Below are 26,428 nucleotides of genomic sequence, written 5' to 3'. Positions count from 1 at the left end.
AGATCTGGCCACATGGAATTCCGTGGGGCCTCACCCTGAGAACTTGGCTCACGCCCTTCCTTCCTGGGAACCTTGATCTGGACATCCCTCCTTACCTGCAGAGTCACGCCTTGGCAGCAACTGGGCTTACGTGTAGATTAGTGAGTCTGTGTAAACCAAGCAAAGTACAAGAACTATTCTTCATTCTCAAACAAGACACAAGTCGGGGTACGTGGACTGACTCAGTCTGAACCCCAAACCTCAGAACAACACAATGTGGCTGCATGGGGAGAGGCTGCAGCTGTTACAACTTGGAGCCATGGGTCACCTGACCTCGAATTAAACCCAGTCAACAAGCATTTATTGAACACCTGCTAGAAGTGCTGAGTATGGTCAAGACTTTGCTCTCAAAGGCTGATCCATCTCCGCGGGGTGGACAACAGAGGGGCAGCTGACAAGGGGAAGAAATCCCAAGGGATTCAAGGACTTGCTTTAGGGTCAGGATGTCTATGGCAAAGTGGACTTTAGACCTCCTGATTTTCAAGGTTGCACAACTCCCCATCAAATGCACAATCTCCAAGACACAGCATGGTTTACTAATGTGAATTTTGAAAATAGTTTTATTAGCCATTTTATTTCTTATTTTAAATGCACAATTTGATGTTTTGACATCTGTACACATCCATGATATTATTACCCCCACAATGAAGATAGTGAGCATTTCCATCATTCCAAAATTTCTCCCAAGCAAACACTGATCTGTTTTCTGTCACTATAGATTAGTTTGCGTTTCCTACAATTTTACATATTTGAAATAATATAGTATATACTTTTTTGTCTGGCTTCTTTCATTCAGCAGAATTACTTTGAGATTCATGCATACTGTAGCATGTGTCAACAGTCATATCTTTTTATCGCTGCATAGTATTCAATTGTATGGATATACCACAGTTTGTTTATCCATTCACATAGGGATGCACTTTGATACTGTGTCCAGTTTTGGGCCATTACAAATAAACCTGCTATGCACATTTGTGTACAAGTCTTTGTATGGACATATGGACATATGCTTTAATTTCTTTGGGTAAATACCTAGGAGGGAATGCTGGATCATATGGTAGATGTATGTTTAACTTTGGAAGAGACTGGCAAACTATCTTTGAAAGTAGCTGTACCATTTGCATTCCTAACAGCAGTGTACCAGCAAGAGTTTCTCCACATCCCTGTCAATACTTGATATAGTTGGTCTTTTTAATTTTAGGCATTCTAACAGGTAGGTAGAGGTATCTCACTGTGGTTTTAATTTGCATTTCCCTAATTACTAATAATTTAAGCATCTTTTCATGTGCTCACTTACCATCACATGTCTTCTTTGGGGAAGTATTTATTCAAATCTTCTGCCCATTTAAAAAATGGAGTTGTTTGTTTTCTTATTATTGAGTTTTGAGAGTTCTTTATACATTATACATCTAGATACAAGTCTTTCTCAGAGATATGATTTGCAAATACTTTGTGCCAGTCTGCAGCTTGTCTCTTCATTTTCATAACAGTGCCTTACAAATAGCAGAAATTCTTCATTTTGTCCAAGTCCAATTTATCAACATTTTCTTGTATGGATTGTGCTTTGGGTGTTGTTTTGTGCAACTCAAGCGCACAAATATTTATCTCTTATGTTCTATTCTAGAAGTTTTATAGTTTAAGGTTTTAATTTAGGCCTATCATCCATTTTGAGTTAATTTTTATACATGACGTGAAGTATGGATAAAAGTTCTTCTTCTTCTTTTTTATTTTTTGCATGTGGATGTAGTTGCGCCAGAACATTTGTTAGAAATACTATCCTGTCACCATTCAATTGCTTTGGTCAAAAATCAGTTGTCTATATCTAAATCTGTTTTGATTACTGTAGCTTTATAATAATTTTGACATCAGGTAATATTAGTCCTCCAACTTCATCTTTCTCAAAGTTGTTTTGGTAATTCTAGCTTCTTTGCATTTCCACATAAACTGTAGAATCAGCTTGTCTATTTCTATCCCCCCAAGACGTCCTGCTGGGATTTTGATTGGAATTGTGTTGAATCTATAGATCATCTTGGGGAGGATTAAGCCAACCTTGCATTCCTAAAATAAATCCCACCTGGACAGGATATATTATTGTCCTTATAACACTTTATTGTATTCTATTTAAAGTTGGTTAATAATTTTCCTATCTATGTTTATGAGGGTGTTGGTCTGTAGTTTTCTGTCTCTAGTTTGGTTTTGGTATCAGAGTAATGATGGTTTCTAAAATGATTTAAGAAGTATTCCTTCCTCTTAATTTTCTGGAAGAGTTTGTGTCACATTGGTATTATTTCTTCCTTAGATGTTTGGTAGAATTCACCAGTAAGTCCATTTGGGCCTGGAGTTTCCTTTGTGGGGAGGTTTTTAACTATGAGTTCAATTTCTTTAGTTGACGGAGGACTATGCAGGTTATCTATTTCTTATTGTGTGGCCTTTGGCACTTAGTATCTTTTGAGGAGCTTGTCTATTTCATCTAAGTTGCCAAATTATTGGCATAAAACTGTTCATAATATTCCCTTCTTATCCCATCACCTTGCTGTATTCTATTGGGTAGAAGCCTGTCAGGTTTATCCAGGCTCAGACTGTACGTCCACTCCCACCAACGACAAATGCACCAGACCATCTTCTGTTTTACTCCAGAGGCAGCTAATGTGTTTGGATGACCCTGGGCTCACTCAGCCAACATTGTGGTGGGCGTCTCCTTTATTGTTTTGCTCTTGCACCACCAACTGGGCCCAGCACCATGAGACCCGGGCTTCCACTTCAGGACAGGCTTATCTGTGGCTCATGGGAAAGGCTGGTGGAGAAGACCTCTAGATGGGGTATGTGATCTAGGTGGGAGGAATCATCATTCTGGGGGAGAATCCTGGTGAGCTCCTGGAATTCCTGTATGAAATACCCAGGCTGGATGAGCCACAGGACCTGCTGGGGCCACATCTTGAACCTCCTGAAGATTCAGTCACTGCCACAGGGCATTGGACACATCTTTGTAAAGAGAGCGAGGCCTGCGGCGGGGTGGGGGTGCGTTCTGGGATGAGTGTGCTGGAGGGCTCAGCTAACAGATAGGTTATAATAGTAATCATAAAAATAACCCCTGACATTTGTAAAATGCTTCTTAACTTACCAAGCATTTCCACCTGGTTTATATGAGGCAAGAATGATCAGCCTTAACTCAGGGATGCAGAAACTGAAGCTAAACAAGATTAACTTACTTGACAAAGGACCAGATAGGCAAAAATGTTGGGGCCCCCAAAAAGATCTTGAGATGGTTTTAAATGATTTCTGTAAATTTTTTGACAAGCCTCTGTTCAAAAGTTGCAGTCTGATTTCCACCCACCCTCAGTGTGGGCTGGAATTAGTGACTAGTTTCTAAAGAACAGAATGTGGTAGAACTGATGCTATCTATGTGATGTTCAAAGCTAGGGGTGTGAGTGTGTATAGCATTTTGTTTCTCTCTCTCCTTCCCCCACACGCAGGAATCCAGCTACCAAGGTATGAGGAAGCCCAGATCATGTGTCAGTTTCAGCCAGCATCAACCATCAGAAATGCGAGTGAACAACTCCTGCAGTCTGTAAATGCTGACCAGGATTAGCCCTGCAACCTACAGCCACAGAGAGAGAGGAAGCCACCCCAGGAAGGCGATGGAATCCAGAGCCTTGGTTTCTAGTTCTTTGATTCTCTGACACTTTGATCGGGATTCAGCCTCCATATCAAATGCTGAACTTGAAAAATTTTACTTTAAAAAAGTGTGTCCATCCACCATTTGAGTTTTGATGCTGAGGTAGAATCGGAGAATCTATTCTTGCCAATCAATACTCACGTACCTGCCCGTCCTCCTAGGTCATTCCTCCCAGGGTTAGCATTGGAAGCTAACTGCTTCTTAACTAGATCAGGGACCAAACTGGAAGACCAAAGTCTTCCAGTTGCCACTGGGGGCACAGAAATCTCACAGCAGTCACCTTCCCTCGAGGCCTGGGGCAGGGAGACCCTTCCTCAGAAAAGGAAGCCTTAAATGTGCCACCTGGGGGACGAGTTGAGCCACTAAAAGGAAGTCTCCCTGGCAGGCACAGACGGTATGTGAGGCCCAGCATCTGTGATTTCTTCTTTCTTCTCCAGAAACTCCACTCTGTTTCTCTGGGCAAAAATTCACTTTATCTCCATAAATGTTCGGCCCTTGGTCTCAGGAATGACCACGTAGATGTAAACAGCACTGAGGAGGCAGATTCTGGCAAAGATAATGAAGCTGTAGGCACCACTGACCTCCTAGGCCAAGAGACAAGAAAACAGGAGGGGATGGAGGAAGAAAGGAATGCCAGGGACAGCTCTGGGTGAGGCCTTTGTGAGTCACACAGGAGTTTCTCAGTGGCCAGTTCTACTTTACACCCAGAGGAGTGGAATAGCTAGACAATTGGGTCCTGCCCTCACATCAAAAAGGACTCGGCCTTTTAACAACAGGGACAGAATGTCCTCTAGGCTTGACTGCACACCTTCAGAAGCAGAGGAAGGAGGCGGACGTGGGGGAATCGTTCCCTCACCCTGGCTCTAGCTTGCTTTGCACTTGGCCGACCAGAGCCCCTACATAATGAACGCATCACCGCCTGAGTGTGGGACCTCCCTTCAGTGGTGGGAAACTGGCATAGTTACAGTTTGGCTGAAGTGGCACCATGTGTGTTTTATGGACCTTGGAGAGACGCCCCCCCTTGTCAAATTAGCAGATGTTCTTAGCAGAAGAGGGACCCCTGCCTATTTCCCGGAGCCCCTTCTGCCTGGGGCGGCGGGGGGGAGGCAAGATGGAGCAGGAATTGGGGGCAAGGGGCCGCCCCCAACGCCGTGCTCCCCACCGCATGTCCCCACTCACCTGGACGGACGGGAACGCGAAGCCCACAATAATGCTGGTGAGCCCGAGCACGGCCCCGTCCACCGCGAGGACTGCAGGAAGATCGCCGTCCTCACCACGGAGGGCACGGGACCCGGGGGCAGAGAGCGCAGGACCAGTGGAGCGGAGAGGGGCGCGGAGGGCCCTTTAGGGGCACAGTCTGTTCCGGATGGCCGAGGAAGCTCACATGTCTCCTCCTGGGTGCGCCCATAGCTGAGCTTCGAGCTGAGCCCCTGAGGGCCTCGAGGTCACACCAAGGCCACTCTACCCCGTGGTGGTGTCATTTTGAAATTCGCAGACAAGGGGAGGGGGAGCAGAGCTGAATGAGCGCTTGCGCCTGGGACGTGCTGCCCCCTGTGGTAGATCTGGGGAATGGCAGGCACCTCGCCTTGGGGCAGTTTCTCAACCTTTATTCATTCAGGAGTCTTGTCTAAAATGTCTAAGGCCATTTTTCCCCCTTAATCACCATCCCTCATGAAATTATAATACAACAGATATACTGTATATCCGTTTATATACAGTAGGTCTGTCTATGACTTTATATATTCTTTATATATTAACATATTATCTATATTCTTTATTAAAAAAAATAAGATTCTGTCTCTCTCCCCCCAGTTAATTTCCGACCCCTGAAGATGGAGAGGAATTCAGAGCCCCGGAATGAGCTGCCCTCGGGACGTCAAATGGGAAACTCCTACAACTGGTGAGGAGGGGGCCCCTTCCTCAGGGCTTTGTGCCCCAAAGGGGTAGCAGTGAGGGAAGTTATCCACGATGCCCTCCCTGGCCTCCTCCCTCCTGCCCCCTGGGGTCGGGCAGCCAAGCAGCCCTTTAGGAGCCGGCTCACATGTCAAATCAGCCCACCATCTGATCCCACATCTGCCGGCACAGCTGATTACCCCTGGTCTTCCAGGAGGAGCCCGAGGCCCAGAGAAGCACAGTGGCTTGCTTCGGGGAACGCACAGGCAGTAAGGGGCGGAATGGCCCAGAACCCAGGTCTCCTGACACAAACACCAGCACTGCTCCCACCAGGCCCTCCTGCCTCCGTATTGGAGGTGTGCCGGGAAGGCTTCCTGTCGAAAATCCCACTTAAATATCCTTCAACACGACCGTGTCGGTCTGATTCACAGCTGCATCCCCAGTGCCTGGCACAGCAGGTGTTCCAGCAGCGTGTGTTCAATGGATCAATACCTTTATTTTGGTTTATGGACATCTCTTTCAAAACCAAGATTCTGCAGGGAATATTCTAGCCTTAGGAGTCAGAGGAATCTTTCCCCAAGCAGTGGGAACTGCATTAGATTCTCAGGAGGACACACAGGTGAGGGGAAGCCTGGAGTCTGGAGGCTGCCCCCAAGGAAGGTGGAAGTGAAGGCCCAAGGCTGCCAGCACATGGACACGGAGATAAAGCAACACAGGACTGTAGCTGGAGGCCAGGGGACCAAAGACAACTGAGCGTCGGGTGGGCTGTGGGCTTGGAGGCTAAAGTGAGCATGTAGAGGGTTTGGATGTGAACTGAGGGGCCCCCAGTGGGGTCTGGCTGGCAAGAGCTCCCTCTTTGCAGAGGCACATCTCCTTTTTGGGCACTGGAACTGAAGCTGGGCAACTCTGGGAGCCACAGGAGATTGGGGGGCCCAGCCTGGCCGTGGCACTGGTTGGTACTTAGTAAATGTTTGTTGAATGAATGAATGAATGTGAGCTGGAACGGCCTTTCAAGAAAAAGGTAAACTGAACTGAGAATTCCAGTGTGGGTGGGGCTTGTGTAGGAACAGGGGAAAAAGTGGAGAGAACATCATGAGAATCCCCAATCAAGGGCATCCATTCATTCAACAAATACCGGGCACTTCCTATGTGCCAGGCCCCGGGGGGCAGTGGGGCATACAGGTGCTCACTGGGCCCAATGGAATGTCCTGCGATGCAGGCGAAGACACAGATGATGTCAAGGTAAGACAGCTCAGGGACCGTGCTCTGTGGGGAGGGGCAGGGCTGTCCGCGCCTGAGAGGCCCAGGCCTGGGACCTCTAAGAGCCTGAGGCCAAGAGCCCCACGTGCAGACAAGCCCACGTGCGGGCCTCACCTTCCTGCCACAGGGAGGAGCCACACCTGGATTTCTGAGCACCTGCGTGGGCCTCCAGGGCTCTGAGGGCAAGAGAGGGAAGATGAGACCAGGAGTGACACCGAGCATTCTAGTCAACGGGGGCCTCCAGGAGCCGTACTTGATTGAGAGGAACGTAACAGGAGGAACGCCGACCACTTAGTTATTTTCTGCCCTTCACAGATGCTGACCCACTGAATCTTCTTGACACCCCTCTGAGGGAGGATATTATTGTCTCAATCCTACAAATGTGGAATCAGAGCACAGAGCGCCTGAACACAGACAAGAGGACACTGGGTCCCTCAGGGGTCCAGCAATGGCCCAAGTCAAATGATCAGCAAGGGATGGAGCTGGGACCCGGATTCTGCACTCTCTGCTAGAATCCTTCTAGAAGGCATCAGACCAGGAGAGCTGGCAGACCCCCATCTCTGCTCCCCACTACCAGGGCAGCAGATGACACAAACTCAGGGTGAACAGACTTCAACCAAACTAACTATGCGGGTAACTGTTTCACTACAGTTATGAAAAACGCTGCGAAGGTGGGGTTCGTGCAGGGCTGGCGGTGGAGGTGGACCAAGAACGACTCCTTCAATGAAGTTGTCTCCAGGGGGCAAGGTGAGAGGTGAGCTGGGGGAGGGGCAGCCTCCTAGAATCGATGACTTGGGGGTGAAGAGCCAGCCAGGCTGCGGAGCAGAGGCGTGACAAGCTCTGATCCACGCAGGCAGGCAGGGTGGGGTCCATTTCAATATTTGAAGCAAAAGAGGAGTTGGCTGCAGCTGGAGGGGATATCCTGGGTCTGGTGCCACCTGGGCAGCTGCTGGTTACGTTTTCAGGCAGAACCAACACGACTGGCCAATGGGTTGGAAGGAGAGAGTGAGAGAAAAAAAGTTGCCAGGGATGCCACCAAGGTTTCCAAAAGGCAAATGGCAACTATCTCTATAGATAATGTCCAGTTTTATTTACTTCTTTTCACCTAAGTCCCTAAATGTCCTAAGAACTTAGATTATTTTCAAATGAGAAAATAAGGTCTTTAAAAAGGAAACTTTGATTAAACCAAAACAGGACTGTAACTAGCTTTTTTAAAAAAATCACTTCCTTTTGGTAAAGATTTATTTATTATTTATCTATTTATTTAATTTATTTTTGGCTCCGTCGGGTGTGGCACACGGGATATTCGTTGTGGTGCACGAGCTTCCCTCTAGCTGTGGCGCGCGGGTTCCAGAGCATGTGGGCTCTGTAGTTTGCCACACGCTGGCTCTAGTCGAGGTGCACGGGCTCAGTAGTTGTGGCGCGCTGGCTCAGTAGTTGTGGCGCGTGGGCTTAGTTGCCCCGCGGCATGTGGGATCTTAGTTCCCCGACCAGGGATCGAACCTGCATCCCCTGCATTGTAAGGCAGATTCTTTACCACTGGACCCCAGGGAAGTCCCTGAAACTAGCATTTTCCTCCATAGCTGCATCATCACCCTCCACCTCGCTTGTTCCTCCACATGCTCCCCTGCCCTGCTGTTCCCTGACCACAGCCAGCTTCGTCCCCCTGAGGGTCCTTGCGCTCACCCAGGAATTAGAAAGGAAGTCATGATGGAGAGGACAGCTTGGCAAAAAAAGGCAAAGAATGAAGACATTGTCTCTGAATTACAAGAATAATCTCTTCGCACATTCTCATCCTCACATACGATTGTGTTTTCAACTACAGACGGTCCCCTGACTTAAGAAGGTCCAAAATTTTCAACTTTACCATGGTGGGAAAGTGATACACAGTCACTAGAAACTATACTTCAGGGACTTCCCTGGTGGTGCAGTCGTTAAGAATCTACCTGCTAATGTAGGGGATGCAGGTTTGATCCCTGGTCCAGGAAGATCCCACATGCCACGAACCGCCACAACTGCTGAGCCTGCGTGCCTAGATCCCGTACCCGAGCGTAGCAACGAAGACCCAATGCAGCAAAAAATAAACGAATTTATAAAAACAAATAAGAAACTGTACTTTGAATTTTGATCTTTTCCCCGGGCTATCAATAGGCAGTACGATCCTCTCTTGTGACGCCAGGCAGCTCCCCGTCAGCCACGTGATCATGAGGGTCAGTGACAATCACGCTGTTTTTCATTTTCTGTACAGTATTCAATAACTTACATGAGACATTCAACACTTCATTATAAAATAGGCTTTGTTAAATGATTTTGCCCAACTGTAGACGAATGGACGTTTTCTAACCACATTAAAGGTAAGCTGGGCTAAGCGATGATGTTTAGTAGGTTAGGTGTATTAAATGCATTTTTGATTTACAATATTTCAACTTACGATGGGTTTATTGGGGATGTAACCCCAGTGTAAGTCAAGGAAGATCTGTATATAGTTTTTTTTTTTTTAAACAGGAGAAAATCAAACAAAGTTTAATAACACGTATATAAGGCAGAGACCCAGGAAAACTAACTCTCTATCTGTGTATGGTTGTCTTTTTTTTTCTTTGGCCCTGCCATGCGGCATGTGGGATCTTAGTTTCCTGACCAGGGATCGAACCTGGGCCTCCTGCAGTGGAAGCACAGAGTCCTAACCACTGGACGGCCAGGGAAGTCCCATCTGCGTGTAGCTTTAATTGTAAAGGCACAGTTACTGCAAAAGCAACAACAGGGCAGAAACAGCTGAGGATATACAAAATGCTGTCTGCTTTCAGAATCTTTAATACTATGGCCATCCTATGTATTTTCAAAATTTTTGTAGAACACGCATAACAAAAATATGCTAAGAAAATGACAAATTAAAGTGATGTATTTCTTGTTTGGGCGGCCTTTTGTGTTTTAATCTTACTCTGATACGATTCCCAGCTACTCCATAGTCTCTCATTGCTTCTTTTCCTACTTCTTCCTCATCGGGGCTCCAAGATATTTTTAATAGTAGAGACCGACATGCTTGTTGACACGTGTTAGGATTTCAAGATGAGAGCTCTACCCCATTTTATACTTGGGGCACACATCAATCAGACCAAGCTCACCTGCCAGCACCTCACCTTCATTCTCCACGTCCTCCATCCTAAACTTCCTATTGGCCTGTGAGTGGTGTTCCTACTTGAGTTAAGGTATCTTCCTCTTTGTCTTACCACATACGAATATGTTTGGTCCCTGGTCATCACTTATCCTCACACTAGTGTAGTCTGCCGTCCACGCCGACCTCTGTTCTCATTTTCTTCTGCTTGTTGAATGGAATGACGTCCGATCTTCCGTCTCTTTATTCTACTCTAGATCATTATTGGTGGGCATCTTCTAGTGCAGTGCGCTTAAGCATTTGCATGTTGAAATATATGTTTTATGGAACTTCTTGTTTCTCCTTTACTTCATGGTTAGGACATTCGATTTAATTATTTATTTGCATGTACATGGGTAGGTAATTGAAGTCACCCACGAACTCTACTTCAGGACGGGGCATTACATTGCACACGAAGGGGGCGTGGAGTTTGACACGCGGAGTTTGAGATCACTGGCTCTAGGGGTGTGGGTTCTGTTACAGGGACCTCCCACCCCCCTGCTCGTCACCCCCTGCGTGCCCCGCCCCCGTCCCACCCCTCTGCGTGCCCCGCCCCCGTCCCACCCCTCTACGTGCCCCGCCCCCGTCCCACCCCTCTGCGTGCCCCGCCCCTGCCCCACCCCTCTGCGTGCCCCCGCCCCCGCCCCCCTCTACATGCCCCGCCCCTGCCCCACCCCTCTGCGTGCCCCCGCCCCGTCCCTTCCGGGCAGGAGAGCGAGGTCCGACCTGCAAGCGCAGCGCGGAGACGCGGATGCCGTAGCCGACCAGCAGGAGGCGCCGCCTACCCAGCCGCTCGACGGCGCCTGCCTGGAGGGGATGGGCGGGCGGTGAGGAGCCTCGACGGCACCAGGCGGGGGGCGCCCGGAATTCTTGGGCCTGGGCCCCCCACTACCTCCTCAGCCCCTCCTGAAGTGCCCGCTCGCCCCTGCTGCCTGCTCCGTGGAACTTAGGCCCTTATCCCGACGGGAACTTGACGTTCGTGCCGCAGACTCTGCGCCACTACTCCTCCCTGTCTCAGGCGTCTACAGACCCCGGGTCTAGGCTCCTTGACCACCTCCCCACCCCCGCCCCCCCCGCACTGTAATAACTACGTTTTCTAGTTTCTGCGTCTGATGCTTTGACATCTGGGGGCCCTCCTGACGCTGGAGAGACTGCCCCCTGCACACACCGTTAGCCAGTTTCTAGAGATAGCAGACAGCTCAGCTGTGTGTGCGCCTTTCACATGAAACCAGCCCGGAGCTACCCCATCCCCACCCCCTGCTCCATCAGGCTCTCACCTGCCCCCGCCGCCCCCAGCCAGCCTCCCCCTGCCTTATCACCCAGGGCAGGTACCAGACAACCAGGAACAGCCCGGCATCGATGCCCTGGAACCGCCGGAAATCTTTCAAACTAGGCAGTCCTAAACCTGCTTACCCTGTCTTGCCTGTTCCTTCCCACGGAAACCACAAAGGCTCTTGCCCACGTACTGCTGCCCCCCGCCCGCCCCCAGATGCTTCTCCATGTGGCCTTGTGTGCACCTCTCTCCCTTGGGAACCGTGAGCAACGCTGTCTTTTCAGTGGCAATCATCTCACACCCCCGAAATAATAATAATACCTACATTTTCAAATAGCCCCCTCCCATTACCTGCTACTTCAGTTCACATCGAGGCCACCCAGACTCTGGCTTCACATCATGAGGGTCCCTCTCACCCCCAGGTACTTTCTTTTCCACTGCCAGGAAACACACACCTCCTGATCAGCCTGTACCTTCTCGAATATTCCAAGCTTGGACAATGCTTCGTCCGACCAGCATGCCTTCCTTCCTTCTTGTTCTAATGCCCTTTTCATTCTACTCCATCCTCACCTGGAGCATCCACAACAGTGCCATCAGCAAGGCACCACCGTCACTCCATGCCAGGCCCTGTACGGTCACTTTACACATGTCCCCTCCGTCCTCCCAACAACCCTACAGACGGGGATTATCACTGCCATTCAGTGAGGGCCCAACAGGAGCAAAGCAGCAATCCCAGGACTGTATAAACAAGGTAGAGGTAAGACCAATGTGTCCTACTGTGCTTAGTACCCAGACACTGCTCCTCAGGGAGAGAGAGGGAGGCGCCCCTGTCTTTCTGGCTTGGGTTTCTCCAGGTAGGATGATGGGGAAGAGGGTCCTAGTTATGACGATGTACCCTAGAGGAGGAGGGCTCTGAGGACAGAGGGTGGACCCTGCCCTAGAGGAAGGCGAGGGGCTACGGGAATCCGCTGGAGGAAGGGGTGCACAGACTCCAGGAAGGGTGGAGAATTGGGCCTGGGGGCCTCCCAGCTCCTCCCATTTCCGGCGCTTTTCCTTCACTCGCCCCTCCCCATCATGCTGAATCCTCTGAAATTTGATTGGGGCTTAAACTGGCTCTGGGGAAAATACAGATAAGTAATAAATAATTTTCTAAAACACCTTTGACCGCCAAGGTAACTCAAGAAACAGGAACCAAAATAATAGTGAGATAACTTGGAAAAGTTCTAGAGAAAGGACCATCATGGTCACTTGACCTTGTAAATGAGCACACCTCTGTCTATTCACTTTTTTAACACAGGCATAAGTGGTTCAGATTTTAAATATAAAACTCTGAAATAATAGTTTTATGCCAACAGTAAACAACACCTGCATCGGTATACTGGGTATTACAGTCACCGTAACCGTTGTACAAAGGAAGAAACTTGAATTTGAAGGTGTTTAAGTGGCCTGGTTAAGGTCACACAGTGGTAAGTATGGGCACATCCGAAAGTCTGTGTCCCTCCAGTCACCCCAGGACCAGTGCCACCAGCAGTGGACCCTGGGGGGCTCTTGTCTGCCTGTGGGGCACCGACTCAGAGATGCCCAATGGGAAGGACACTTCTGGGTGGCTCACTGAGATGACGGTCATCACTATGTTGACCATGCTGGCACCCACTGTTACTTACTGGGAATGAGCCACCTCCATGCCAGCTGAGGGAGGTGTAGATCATGTCCACGTAGTAGTTGACCTAAAACAAAAGCACAAGGGCTGTGAGGAGAGGCCTGGAGGCCCAGGCCGCTGACAACCTTCCTGACTCTGTAACACACAGTCCTGAAAGCCTAGGGGACCCCTTGGACAGGAAGGAGGCAGTAGGTGGGAGAAAAGAGCCGTGACCTGAAGACTTGAGACCTGGGATGGAGGCTGGCTCTGCCGGAGCCCAGGTTATAGCTCTTCCCCTCTCGGGGCCTTGAGTTCTGCATCTGTAAAATGGGACCCTGAGATTTCTCCCTCTGTCGCTTTGTAAGTCTATGATCTCAGGCCCCATAGAATGACCCCTCACCTCTCATTCCAGGCCTAGGCATCCCCAAGCTCAGCTTCTCTCCTGGCCCAGCCCCAAGGATGTGGGCAGTGCAGCACTTCCGAAAGCCACCACGTGCCCTGGCCCCTGCCTGGGCTGTGTACCACTCAACGTCTCCTGCTGAGCATCCGTGCGTCCCCGAGGGCCTGATGCCGCCACTTCCTGACACTTTCCTTAAGCACCATAGGGGTTACGCCTCCAGTCCCCGACGTTTCTGGAAGCAGCCTCCCACCCCTGTTTTTGCAGCTCTTCACCCTTCGCCAACACCATCAATAGATACAATTATAGCAAAAGAACCGCGCATACCGCGTTGACCCTGGAGAGCTGCTGGCCGGCCATGGGCACGATGATGGAGACCAGCTGCCGGCGGACAGGCGGAAACGTGAAGAGGCTGAGCACGGACAGGCGGCCCTCGGTCCTCTCGGCCGGTCCTCCACGCGCATTTCTTCCATCTCGTCCTCCACATCTGCCCAGCCTCTCAGCTTCCGCAGAGCTGCGGGGAGCAGAGCGGTCCCCTCCTGTCGCTGACAGCAGCTGACCCAAGGCTTAGGGACACACAGGGGGGCAGCTCCCCAGGAGCTCGGCCCAGTCCTGGCCACAGGCTCCCCGTTTTCCCAGGGCAGGATGCTCATTGGACCCCAGCTAGGCCCCCAACACTGTGACCGTGTCCCCCGTCACAACCACGCCCCCACCTGGGCAAGCTTGCAGAAGTCAACGCCCACCAACCATGATGCCGGCTCTGACCATGTTCTCCGCTGGACCACACCCCAGAGCTGCCCTGGACTCCCCAGTGCCAGCGGCACCTCTGTCCCATCCCACTGGTGCCTGCGTCGTGGAGTGCCTTTCCCCACCCTGCCCCCTGCCCGTTCTCTGCTTCGGGCACTAGGAGGGATGTTTGACGGGCACGGGGAGGCGGCTGGGAAGTGAACATGGTGGAAGGGTCTTGACGGAGCAGCCTGTATCTCCAGTACCTTGTCAAACTTCTTCTTCATCTCTTTTCTGAATCAGGGTGGACCTCGGGCTCTCAGGGAAGAAGGGCGGAGAGGGGAGCCAAAGCAGTGTGGGGACCCCCGTGAGTGCCAAGCGCACAGGCCAGCCTGGAAGGACCCAACACTGAGAATAGCCTGGAAGAACCCAACACTGAGAATAGCCTGGAAGGACCCAACACCGAGAACATGAACACCCAACACTGGGGAATCCCTGCCCTCCAGCCGACCTTCCGCATGTCCTGACTCTGTCCTGACTCTCTCCTCTTACAAACTCACTCACCCACATTGTTCCAGCCCTCCGTGAGAGCCAAGGACAGCAGGGACCTAGTCCTTGCCGAGATGTGGCTGCCCAGGACCCACCCACAGCAGGGTTCCACATTTTAAAATGGAGAATATAATTACAATTTTCAAAAGATCTGCTGTTAACTCATTCTGCAGGAAGACTATTGCTTTCCTTAGGAACAGCATATGATTTAAAAGTGTGAGCCTTAGAAAAAGTGAACCCATGTCTTGTTCCTAACTTTATGGCTGGAAATGGCATAATCTCTGCCTTGCTGGAGGCTGGGGTCGAGAAGGGTGCTGGAACCAGCACTGTGGCTGTGTGAGCTCCTTCTGGAAGGTCTGGGTTAGGGAGGCAGCATTGAGATTCGTCTAAGCCTTACTAGCTATGATGGGAACCGCAAGAGTTATTTCACTTCTCTAAGCCTCAGTTTTCTCATCAGTAAAATAAAGATGATGATGATGATGATGATGGTGATAAAGTGCCCCCTGAAGAGTGGTGAGGGGTGACAGGCATCGCACACTAGGCATCAGCACAAGGCAGCTGTTGGCAGCAACGGGCCCAGCCTGGCTTCCCCTTCAACTGCACTGGGGTAGTTTGGGAATCGTTAAAACTAATGACCTTTCACTGAGCACGACTGGGTCCTGAGTCTCTTCAAGGTACTCTGGGGAATACAAAGTCATAAATCCACCCGTTAAGGAATTCCTGTGGAATTTAAGTAATTTGAAAATGTTTACGAGGAATAAATAAATAAATAAACCCCACTGTGTTCTTGTGGGCCTTTAATGCTGGCCTGCATTAAAGCCACACTCTCGGGGCCATTGTCTCGCCCACTCCCCCAGAGGACCATTTCCCCCTTTCTCCTCTGTCCTAAAGCTTCCCTCCCGCTTCCCCAACCCGCCCTCTCAGGCAATGGCCTGGCCACCTTTCACTTGGATTGAGTCTTTTAAAAAAAATTTTTGGCCACACCCCACGGCATGTGGGATCTTAGTTCCCAGATCAGGGATTGAACCCCTGCCCCTTGCATTGGAAGGCAGAATCTTAACCACTGGACTGCCGGGGAAGTCCTAAATTGAGGATTGAGTCTTTTTTAAAAATTTTTTGTCAGTTGGAAAGTAGAAGCAACCAGAAGAAAACGTCTAGAGGAGCCACATCCACCCACGTGACAGTGACCTTGGCTGTGTGCCTGCCCCTCTTGCATCGATTGCCCTCGCTGCAAGACCATTCTCACAGCGTCCCAGCTGAAAAAACAAAACAAAACAAAAAACCCTTCTCTCCAGCCTGCTTCCCCTTCCAGCTACCCCCCAACTTCTCTCCTTCCTTTACAGCAAAACTCCCAAGAGTCATGTGTGCCCCTTGTCTCCGGTCTCCTCCTCCCAGTCCCACGCACAATTTGTCCCCATCGCTCACCCGAACTGCTCTCGTCAAGGTCACCCGTCTCCAGCGAGCCACACATTGCCCAACCCAAAGGGCACCTCTTGGCCTCACCTGACTTGACCCGCCAGACACATGGGCACAGCCAAGGCCCATGTGTCCAGACCCCTCCCCCTCGGCCCCGCCTCCCCCCCACCCCACACCGCACCTCGGTGAGCCGCAGGTACCTGTAGGGTTGCCCAGGATGGCTTGCAGGCCGAAGATCTGTGCTAGGAAGATCCCCACGATGACAAACACCTCCGTCATTGTTCCCAGAGCACCCCTAAGGTTCTTGGGAGCTAACTCTCCCAGGTGCATGGGAAGGGCACTGTAGGAGATCCCTGGATCTAGCAAAACAAAAACCAGGGGAGGAGAAAAGAAACGGTCCCAGCCTCCTGGGGCCCGGAGACCTGAGATTTAATTCATCTCATAGTCCCTGAGTTTCTCTGTGGTGTCAGCACCACTGACGAGCAGCCTGTACCCCCCGCTTCCTCTCCATGGAGATGGAAATTGGCCACGTGGACTGTTTAGTTCGCACTAAGAAGGAAGCCTTTCCAGAATCCTCAGACTCCCAGGGGGCACGGCAGGATATCCTCTCCTTCCTAGCTGCGGAGCTGGGGCCCCTTGTTACAGGCAAGGACTGTGTTCCTGGGATGTGGGACTGAAAGATAAACCTTTGGCTTGGGATTATTTTCTGATTTTTCTGAAGCACAGGTTACTTGTATCACTTTTTTTTTTTTTAATAGAAGAAACCACCATAGTTAAGAAAGCTCAGTCCCCTGCTGACAGAGTCCCCAGATTCTGTACTCTTTTGCTTGAAGCTCCTCATCCTCAGTGTGAACTGTACACCTTCCTTGGAAGATACCTAGTAAAGCCTTATCAGTTTATACTTCAAGGTAAACGTGTGTTTTTAAAGATCTTCCCCTGATAGATTTTGTTAAATAAGGGGAAGGGGAGAGAGAACATGAGGTTTTCGAGAGTCCGGGGATGGAGACAAGAGGATGCCCCCAAAGGGAAAAGAGCCATTCAGAACCAGGAAGACCCTTGCCGCCCCTGCTTCCAGCCTTGGCCAGTGGTGCTGGGTGTGTCTGACTCAGACCCTTCCCCCCACTGGTGACCCTGAGCATGGGCTTGGGGCTTCAGCCATCACTGTAGGTACCTGCACAGACTCCCAGCGCCACTCGAGAAAAGATGATCAGCTCGGAAGCTTTGCTCACTTTGCTGACTCCCTTCGGGGTGGCAGGGATGGCAGGAAGACATTGTTGATCAGCAGTGTTCCCTTTCTGCAAGGACAGCAGAGCCCAGAGGGCAGGGGGGCTGAGGCAGCAGAAGCTCTCTTGACACCAACTCCTATTCTCCAGGGCAGCCGTTATAGAAGTGCCAGGAACGTGCCTGAGAAAGGCTGATGGCTGGGAAGCACAGAAAGCAAGGACCAGTGGGCAGAGGTCCCAGGAAGGGAGGTTTGGGGTCGGCAGGGGGTGGGTGAGGAGTGGGAGCACGCTAACCATTGGAGCTGACTGAAGATGGTAGGGAAGGGGAAAGGAATGGGCCTGCCTCTGCAGGTAGCGAGCTTCCTGTCACTGGTGGTATTCAAGCAGAGACTAGGCCGGATGAAGACTGTCAAGAATGGTGAACAGGGGAACCCCACAACAGGTGGGAGACAGAGCTGGATTAGATGATCGCTAAGATTCCTCCCAAGGGTGAAAAACCATGAGTCTATGAAGTGGGGGGAGGGAGTGTCTGAAAAATAGAACTATGCTGGATGCCCCCTGCCTGTCCCCCAGGATCCATACCTACCTTCCAGACTGTGTTCTGTGCCCCATGCTGACTGGCATCAGTGGCTCCCTTGCCCCCTCATCCCCACATGTGGCTTGGATTTTGCCAAAGGAGAAAACAGCAGTGGATCCGGAAGGAAGATGGTGGCCCAGCTACAGCGTGGCTGCTGGCTGCCCCACCCTTGGTGATCTCGCCACACGCTGCCCGCATTCGAGGACCATCAGGACCCTGACTGACACAGGTGCATCATCTCTGCTGCCAGGAGTGGGGGAGGGGGGATCTCTAAACAGAAACCCAGACACCCCTCCTGGGGGGATAGTCCTAAGAGTTCTACAAAAGTCCCCTGCTAGGCAACACCGAGGACTCATCAGATACACAGACCGGTTTTCTCAGGCCACTTTTCTCTTCCTGGGGTGGCCATACCCCCGAGAGAACTGCCGTCAAAGCCCAAACTCAGAGCAGAGGATCAGCCAGCCCAGAGGCTGCAGGTCCAGAGAGAACAAAACAGCCCACACGAACCCCTTCCTGATGACCAGGAAGCCTTAGCTTAGCTCAGGGCTTGCCCCGACCCCACTAGGGCAAGGCCAGCTCCACCACACCAGCTGGTCTCAGGGTCCTCATGTGCAAAATGAGAGCAATGATGAAACCATCTCTGAGGTCCCAAGTTCTGTGACTCTGGGTTCAGACAAGGAGGTGGGGGCCAAGTTTCTAGAACAGTCCAATCACTCTTGGTGTAGCTGAGAACAGCACAGTCTGAATTACAAAAAAGTTTGGATTATGGCATAATTGCAATATAGTGCATGTTTCTTTCATTCAAGTGTACAACGAATGGCAAATTAATTGTTAATCAACTATCTATAAGAAGACGTCCTGGGCTTCCCTGGTGGCACAGTGGTTGAGAATCTGCCTGCTAATGCAGGGGACGTGGGTTCGAGCCCTGGTCTGGGAAGATCCCACATGCCGCGGAGCAACTGGGCCCGTGAGCCACAACTACTGAGCCTGCGCGTCTGGAGCCTGTGCTCCGCAACAAGAGAGGCCGCGATAGTGAGAGGCCCGCGCACCGCGATGAAGAGTGGCCCCCGCTTGCCGCAACTAGAGAAAGCCCTCGCACAGAAACGAAGACCCAACACAGCCATAAATAAATAAATAAATAAATAAATAAATTAAAAAGAAAAAAAGAAGAGGTCCTATGAGTCCTGCTTTATACATAATTAATTTTCAATTGCCAATATTTTCTTTGTTTTTTTGTTTGTTTTTGTTTGTTTGTTTGGCTGAGCCTTGCCATTTGTGGGATCTTAGTTTCCTGACCAGGGATTGAACCCCGGCTCTCGGCAATGAGAGCTCGGGGTCCTAACCACTGGACCACCAGGGAATTCCCCAGTATTTTCTTTTATGCATGAAAACTGAACTGGTATGGTTCTTTAAGAGCTAGTTTTCTTTAGAGGACTTCCCACTCCTCCCTACAAACTGCCGACCATGGCACATCAAGTCCAAGTGTAACTGTGAATTCCAAAGAGTGAGATCTGGCCACATGGAATTCCGTGGGGCCTCACCCTGAGAACTTGGCTCACGCCCTTCCTTCCTGGGAACCTTGATCTGGACATCCCTCTTTATCTGCAGAGTCACGTCTTGGCAGCAACTGGGCCTACGTGTAAAGATTAGTGAGTCTGTGTAAACCAAGCAAAGTACAAGAACTAATCTTCATTCTTAAACAAGACACAAGTCAGGGGCACATGGACTGACTCAGTCTGAACCCCAAACCTCAGAACAACACGGGTTAGGCTGCACGGGGAGAGGCTGCAGCTGTTACAACTTGGAGCCATGGGTCACCTGACCTCGAATTAAACCCAGTCAATAAGCATTTATTGAACACCTGCTAGAAGTGCTGAGTATGGTCAAGACTTTGCTCTCAAAGGCTGATCCATCTCCACGGGGTGGACAACAGAGGGGCTGCTCTTCCCGTGCAGCTGACAAGGGGAAGAAATCCCAAGGAATTCAAGGACTTGCTTTAAGGTCATGATGTCTATGCCAAAGTGGGGGCTGGACTTCAGACCTCCTGATTTTCAAGGTCGCACAACTCCCCACCACATGGACAAATGCCAAGAGACAGCATGCTTTACTAATGTGAATTTTGAGTGACAGCAGCACCCTTCTTCTTTACCTGCCACATTTGTCAACCAGCAGGCCAATAAGCAGGAGCCCCATCAAGATGCCCAGAGGAGACATGGACATGGTGCAGGACCACAGCAGCAGCATGACTTTCTCGTCCATGAAGGCTCCGTGTCGCTCAAAGTAGGTTTCATTATAAAAGGACTTCAAGACCTGGAAGACATTGCCCCATCCATAGACAATCAGGCAACTCATGAGAGACCAAGAGGTAATGTTCTCAGTTGCCTCTGGTCATTGTCCTGAAGGATGTGTCTACCAACACCCTCAGGACACAATTGATTCTCTGTTGTTACTTGGAGATAAAAAAAAAAAGCTTACTGTATGATGGGGTGAGAAGAGGAACCAGACTGCTCAAAATGTTAAAAATTCACTGTTGGGAATTCCCTGGTGGTCCAGCAGTTAGGACTCCAAGCTTCTACGCCAGGTGGGGGTGCAGGTTTGATCCCTGGTTGGGGAACTAAGAACCCACATGCTGAGCGGCACGGCAAAAAAAAAAAAAATCACTTTGCAGAACCTTGCTGTGCAAGAGGCAACATAAGAAATATTGTTACTTCAAGACAGTATGGTACTGGCACAAAAACAGAAATATAGATCAGTGGAACAGGATAGAAAGCCCAGAGATAATCCCATGCACATATGGTCACCTTATTTTTGATAAAGGAGGCAAGAATATACAATGGAGAAAAGACAGCCTCTTCAATAAGTGGTGCTGGGAAAACTGGACAGCTACATGTAAAAGAATGAAATTAGAACACTCCCTAACACCATACACAAAAATAAACTCAAAATGGATTAAAGACATAAATGTAAGGCCAGACACTATAAAACTTTTAGAGGAAAACATAGGCAGAACACCCTATGACATAAATCACAGCAAGATCCTTTTTGACCCACCTCCTAGAGAAATGGAAATAAAAACAAAAATAAACAAGTGGGAGCTAATGAAACTTAAAAGCTTTTGCACAGCAAAGGAAACCATAAACAAGATGAAAAGACAACCCTGAGAATGGGAGAAAATATTTGCAAACGAAGCAACTGACAAAGGATTAATCTCCAAAATACACAAGCAGCTCATGCAGCTCAATATCAAAAAAACAAACAACCCAATCCAAAAATGGGCAGAAGACCTAAATAGATATTTCTCCAAAGAAGATATACAGATTGCCAAGAAACCCATGAAAGGATGCTCAACATCACTAATCATTAGAGAAATGCAAATCAAAACTACAATGAGGTATGACCTCACACCAGTTAGAATGGGCATCATCAGAAAATCTACAAACAATAAATGCTGGAAAGGGTGTGGAGAAAAGGGAAACCTCTTACACTGTTGGTGGGAATGTAAATTGATACAACCACTATGGAGAACAGTATGGAGGTTCCTTAAAAAACTAAAAACAGAACTACCATATGACCTAGCAATCCCACTACTGGGCATATACCCTGAGAAAACCATAATTCAAAAAGAGTCATGTACCACAATGTTCATTGAAGCTCTATTTACAATAGCCAGGACATGGAATCAACTTAAATGTCCATCAACAGATGAATGGATAAAGAAGATATGGCACATATATACAATGGAGTATTACTCAGCTACAAAAAGAAACAAAATTGAGTTATTTGTAGTGAGGTGGATGGACCTAGATTCTGTCATACAGAGTGAAGTAAGTCAGAAAGAGAAAAACAAATACTGTATGCTAACACATATATATGGAATCTAAAAAAGAAAAAAGGTTCTGAAGAACCTTGGGGCAGGACAGGAATAAAGATGCAGATGTAGAGAATGGACTTGAGGACATGGGGAGGGGGAAGGGGAAGCTGGGACGAAGTGAGAGAGTGGCATGGACATATATATACACTACCAAGTGTAAAATAGATAGCTAGTGGGAAGCAGCTGCATAGCACAGGGAGATCAACTCGGTGCTTTGTGTCCACCTAGAGGGGTGGGATAGGGAGGGTGGGAGGGAAAAGCAAGAGGGAGGAGATATGGGGATATATGTATATGTATAGCTGATTCACTTTGTTATACAGCAGAAACTAACACACCATTGTAAAGCAATTATACTCCAATAAAGATGCTTAAAAAAAAAAGAAATATTGTTACTAATTGTATGACTTTGCGCAAGTTCTACCTCTGTAAGTCTTTGTTTCCTCCTTGGTTATAGAAATAATATATATCCAATAGAGAATTTATGAGCATTCACTGTGATATAGTGATGGTACATTGCTTGACTGAGAAAAAAAATATTCCTTCAATGGTAATAATGATAAGTATATTAATATAAGCCATGAGCAACTACTGCAGTACCGCCTATAAAGCAGAATAAAGTGTAGTTATAAAGTAATGACAGTGATTTTTAAAAGTAGAGCAGGGGGCTTCCCTGGTGGCGCAGTGGTTAAGAATCTGCCTGCCAATGCAGGGGACACGGGTTCGAGCCCTGGTCTGGGAAGATCCCACATGCCGTGGAGCAACTATGCCCGTGAGCCACAACTACTGAGCCTGTGCGTCTGGAGCCTGTGCTCCACAACAAGAGAGGTCGCGATAGTGAGAGGCTCGCGCACCGCAATGAAGAGTGGCCCCCACTTGCCACAACTAGAGAAAGCCCTCGCACAGAAATGAAGACCCAACACAGCCATAAATAAATAAATAAATAAATAAATAAATAAATAAATAAAAAAAAGTAGAGCAGGACTCATACACCCAAATGAATGGGAACAGACACTGGGTCCTCTCCTTGCCCTTTCAGGGACCTTCTTCCTGTAACTATTTCCTGTCTGTCCTGCATCACTGGTTCAGTTTTTTTTTGGCCACGTGGCATGGCTTGTGGGATTGAAGCTTGTGGGCCCAGGTTCAATCCCTGACCTGGGCCCTCCACAGTGAAAGCACCAAGTCCTAACCACTGGACCACCAGAGAATTCCCAGTCCATCTTTCTTTACTGCATCCTTCTCATCACAATACAAACATGACTCTTGCCCTATAAAACCCTAACACAACCCCCCTTCTCCCTTCACTAAGTTTCATTTTTTGTTCCCCTGTGCAGCAAAACTCCTTAACAAGCTGTCTCTCCTCCACCCCGCCCATTCTGCCCGAACCCACTCCAATCAAGCTTTTGTCTCAACTCAGCTGCTCTTGTCAAGGTCACGCATGCCCTCCATGAGGTCAAAGCCAGTGGTCAACTCTCACTCTTCATCTTTACTCGTCATCAGGGCCTGTCCCTCCCTCCTGACTCACATGCTTTACTAGGCCTTTGGGATACTCTTTTTCCTTTGCTTCCCTTCACCCCAATCCCAACCCCTAAGGGTTTAGTCCTTGACCCCATCCTTTTTGTCATCTGCAAGTGGCCTTCCCAGGGGAACGGCAGTGGGACTAAGGCCCAAAGCGACTGGGCAGGGAATCCAAGTCCATCCCCTCGCACCCCCTTCCCAATGTGCCTGGAAAGGATGACATTGCAGGGCAGGGGGGGAGGGGGAGGGGAATAGCCCACAACCCTAGTCATTCCCTGCTCTGCAGAGGCCGGCCTCCCAAGAGTACTAGAGGAAGGCAGCTGCTTCCGGGAAAAAGCCGGTGGCTTCCAGAAGAAAGATGGCGGCCTCCACAGAGCAAGATGGCAGCCTTCTCCTGCCCACCTCTTGCCCACCCACCTTGTGCAGCGTGTTAACCACAGCGATGTTGCAGCCATGTTGGAAGGCCGAGCCAAAGGCTGTGCTCAGCGTGGGTTGGAGGCGCTGCGGGAGAGGAGGTTTACGGTCAGGACCTGGGAGGTTAGTCCTCGGAACTTCCGGAAGTGGGGCCGAGGCTGGGCTGGAGGTGGGGGTGGAGGACCCCAGGCCATGCCCAGGGGAGTGGGGAAGGTGCAGGAGGCTGGGGGGAGTGGATGGCATCATTTCCTGTTCCTTGAACGCATCCCCCTCCTTAAAGATATATCTGTGCGTCTCCTCTGGGCCTGGCCCTGGATGAAGTAGGGGAAGCTTCAGGAAAAAGGTCCAGTGTACTGTGCCCTTGAGGAGCTTACATTCTAGTGAGGGGAGGCCAAGAAAACAAAACAAAAACACAGACAAGTACGAGACCTCCAAATAGCGGTAAGGCTATGAGGACAATAAAACAGGTAATGGGATAGAAACCAATGGGGGACAGAGGAGGGGGCTCTCTGAGCGGGTGCCTTTAAGCTGAAACCTGAAAGGATGAGGTGGGCCTGTGAGCTGCTGGGGGAGGAGTTTTCCGGACAGAGGAAGCAGCAAACAAAGGTATGGCTTGCCTTTCACTCCTGGACAGGCCCTGAGGAAAACCAAGGCAATCACGTTTCCATGGCTACCCCAGCACCCAGGGTAGTTCCCGGGAACTGGCCCCCGGGCCAAAGTCTGAGGAGGGGCCAGCAGAACTGGGGCAGGGTCTGTGGCTGCCTGAGTCGGTGCCACCCAGGGCTCCAAGAAGCCAGCTGGTGCAGAGCCATGGCCCCAGACCATCCCCCCACCCCTCTGCTTGCCTATTACCTGCACCTCTGACCCCCACCCCCACTATCTGCCTGACTGCCGACAGCCCTCGCCCTGTGCAGCCAGCAAACCAGCCAGGCAGACAAAAGCAGGATTTGGGCAACTTCAGAGGCTGGGGGAATAGGATGGGGACGGGGGTCTTCCACACTTCCCTAGAGCTGGACTCAACCCCTCCTCTCTTGTGTCTGAGCTGGGATGTTTGGGGAAGCTGCTTCCCCCCCGCTGCTCTCCCAGGGCGGGTGGCTCCCCAGGAAAGGCAGGGGCAGTGTTGTCCTCTCCTTGCTAGAAGCATTTCAGGAGTCTTCCCCTCCCTCCACAGTCCCCTCACGTGCTGGCAAAGGGACAGTGGCAGTGACAGTTTCCTAGACTTGGCACTTACCCCTTCCCTGGAGGGGTGGGGTGGGTGGAGGAGTCCCTGCCTCTTTTTTTCTCTGTCCTTGTTCAGCTGAGAAACAGGTGTGCTCTGCCTCCCAAGTGACACCTGGGTCCTGCTCTGTGTTGACAGCCTGGGGCCTGCGAGGCTTTATTACCCTTTTGGTCTCTGGACCCTGCTGACTTGCCCCAGGAGAATATTTTCCTTGGACGTGTTGATAAGATAAAGATTCACACTCAGCGTGACTTTTGTCTTTGTCTCCATCAAGCCTCAAACCAGAAACTCTCTGGTTGCACCAAGGAGAAGAAAAACACCACCTGCCCTGGGTCCCTAGAAATGAGGTGTCTTGGAAACCAAGTCGGCCTGACTGCCTGGATCCTTTATGCATCTCCTGTGTCATCTCTCCATCTGTGCTTCCTCTTACGAATTTGGACTAATTGTCCATTTGGACTAATTGTCCATTTGGGGGAAAGAGCAAACTAAATACTTTTAAAGAGATACAACTTAGTTATTTCTACTTACACTTATTAGTATTAAATAAGTCAATAAAATATTGAACAAAAAAAGTGCTCATTTCAGAATTATCACTATTAGAAAGAGAAATATCATATGATATCAGTTATATGTGGAATCCAAAAAGAAATGATACAAATGAACTTATTTACAAAACAGAAACAGACTCAGAGACTTAGAGAATGAACTTATGGTTACCAGGGGGGAAGGGTGGGGGAAAAGGATAGTTAGGGAGTTTGGGATTGACATGTACACACTATTATATTTAAAATGGATAACCACTGATCTATATTTCTGTTTTTGTGCCAGTACCATACTGCCTTGATTACTGTAGCTTTGTAGTATAGTCTGAAGTCAGGGACAGATGAATGGATAAAGAAGATGTGGTATATGTATATAATGGAATATTACTCAGCCATAAAAAAAAGAAATTGGTCATTTGTACAGATGTGGATGGACCTAGAGTCTGTCATATAGAGTGAAGTAAGTCAGAAAGAGAAAAACAAATTTTGTATATTAACACATATATGTGGAATCTAGAAAAATGGTGCAGATGAAGTTATTTGCAGGGCAGGAATAGAAAGGCAGATGTAGAGAACGGACATGTGGACACGGGGGAAGGGGAGGGTGGGATGAATTGGGAGATTAGATTTGACATAAATCCACTACCATGTGGAAAATAGGTAGCTAGTGGGAACCTGCAGTATAGCACAGGGAACTCAGCTCGGTGCTCTGTGATGGCCTAGTTGGGTGGGATGGGGGGGAGGGAGGTCCAAGCGGGAGGGGACATGTGTATGCATATGGCTGATTCACTTTGCTGTATGGCAGAAACTAACACAACATTGTAAAGCAATTATACTCCAATAATAAAAATAAACTAAAATGGATAACCAACAAGGACCTACTGTATAGCACAGGGAACTCTGCTCAATGATATGTGGCAGACTGGATGGGAGGGGAGTTTGGGGGGAAATGGATACATGTACATGTATGGCTGAGTCCCTTTGCTATGCACCTGAAACTATCACAACATTGTTAATCGGCTATACTCCAATATAGAATAAAAAGTTA

General features: G+C 49.4%; 1 protein-coding gene and 1 long non-coding RNA gene across 2 annotated transcripts; one reads left to right on the top strand and one right to left on the bottom strand.

Annotated features, from left to right (window-relative positions):
* Nucleotides 1-581: 581 nt before the first annotated feature.
* Nucleotides 582-23,906, bottom strand: SLC2A7 (solute carrier family 2 member 7). The gene is given in 18 exon segments (XM_082461628.1): nucleotides 582-4,182; nucleotides 4,186-4,299; nucleotides 4,895-4,956; nucleotides 4,959-5,006; nucleotides 6,799-6,874; nucleotides 10,746-10,826; nucleotides 12,905-12,952; nucleotides 12,956-12,988; nucleotides 12,990-13,019; nucleotides 13,656-13,780; nucleotides 13,783-13,842; nucleotides 14,321-14,324; nucleotides 14,328-14,446; nucleotides 16,220-16,372; nucleotides 17,191-17,283; nucleotides 17,286-17,314; nucleotides 19,969-20,129; nucleotides 23,623-23,906. Coding segments are annotated over 18 exon segments (1,584 nt in total). The 5' UTR covers nucleotides 23,866-23,906; the 3' UTR covers nucleotides 582-4,077.
* Nucleotides 23,659-25,287, top strand: LOC309660744. The gene is made up of 3 exons (XR_014263585.1): nucleotides 23,659-23,742; nucleotides 23,900-24,060; nucleotides 25,113-25,287. It is a non-coding gene; the product is annotated as an uncharacterized lncRNA (long non-coding RNA).
* The last annotated feature ends 1,141 nt before the right edge of the window (nucleotides 25,288-26,428 follow it).

The sequence above is a fragment of the Balaenoptera physalus genome (genome assembly GCF_965194825.1).
Source record: "Balaenoptera physalus genome assembly, chromosome: 1".
Taxonomy (NCBI): Eukaryota; Metazoa; Chordata; class Mammalia; order Artiodactyla; family Balaenopteridae; genus Balaenoptera; species Balaenoptera physalus.
Note: the sequence above shows the minus strand (reverse complement) of the source record. Positions and strands in the feature narration are given on the sequence as shown.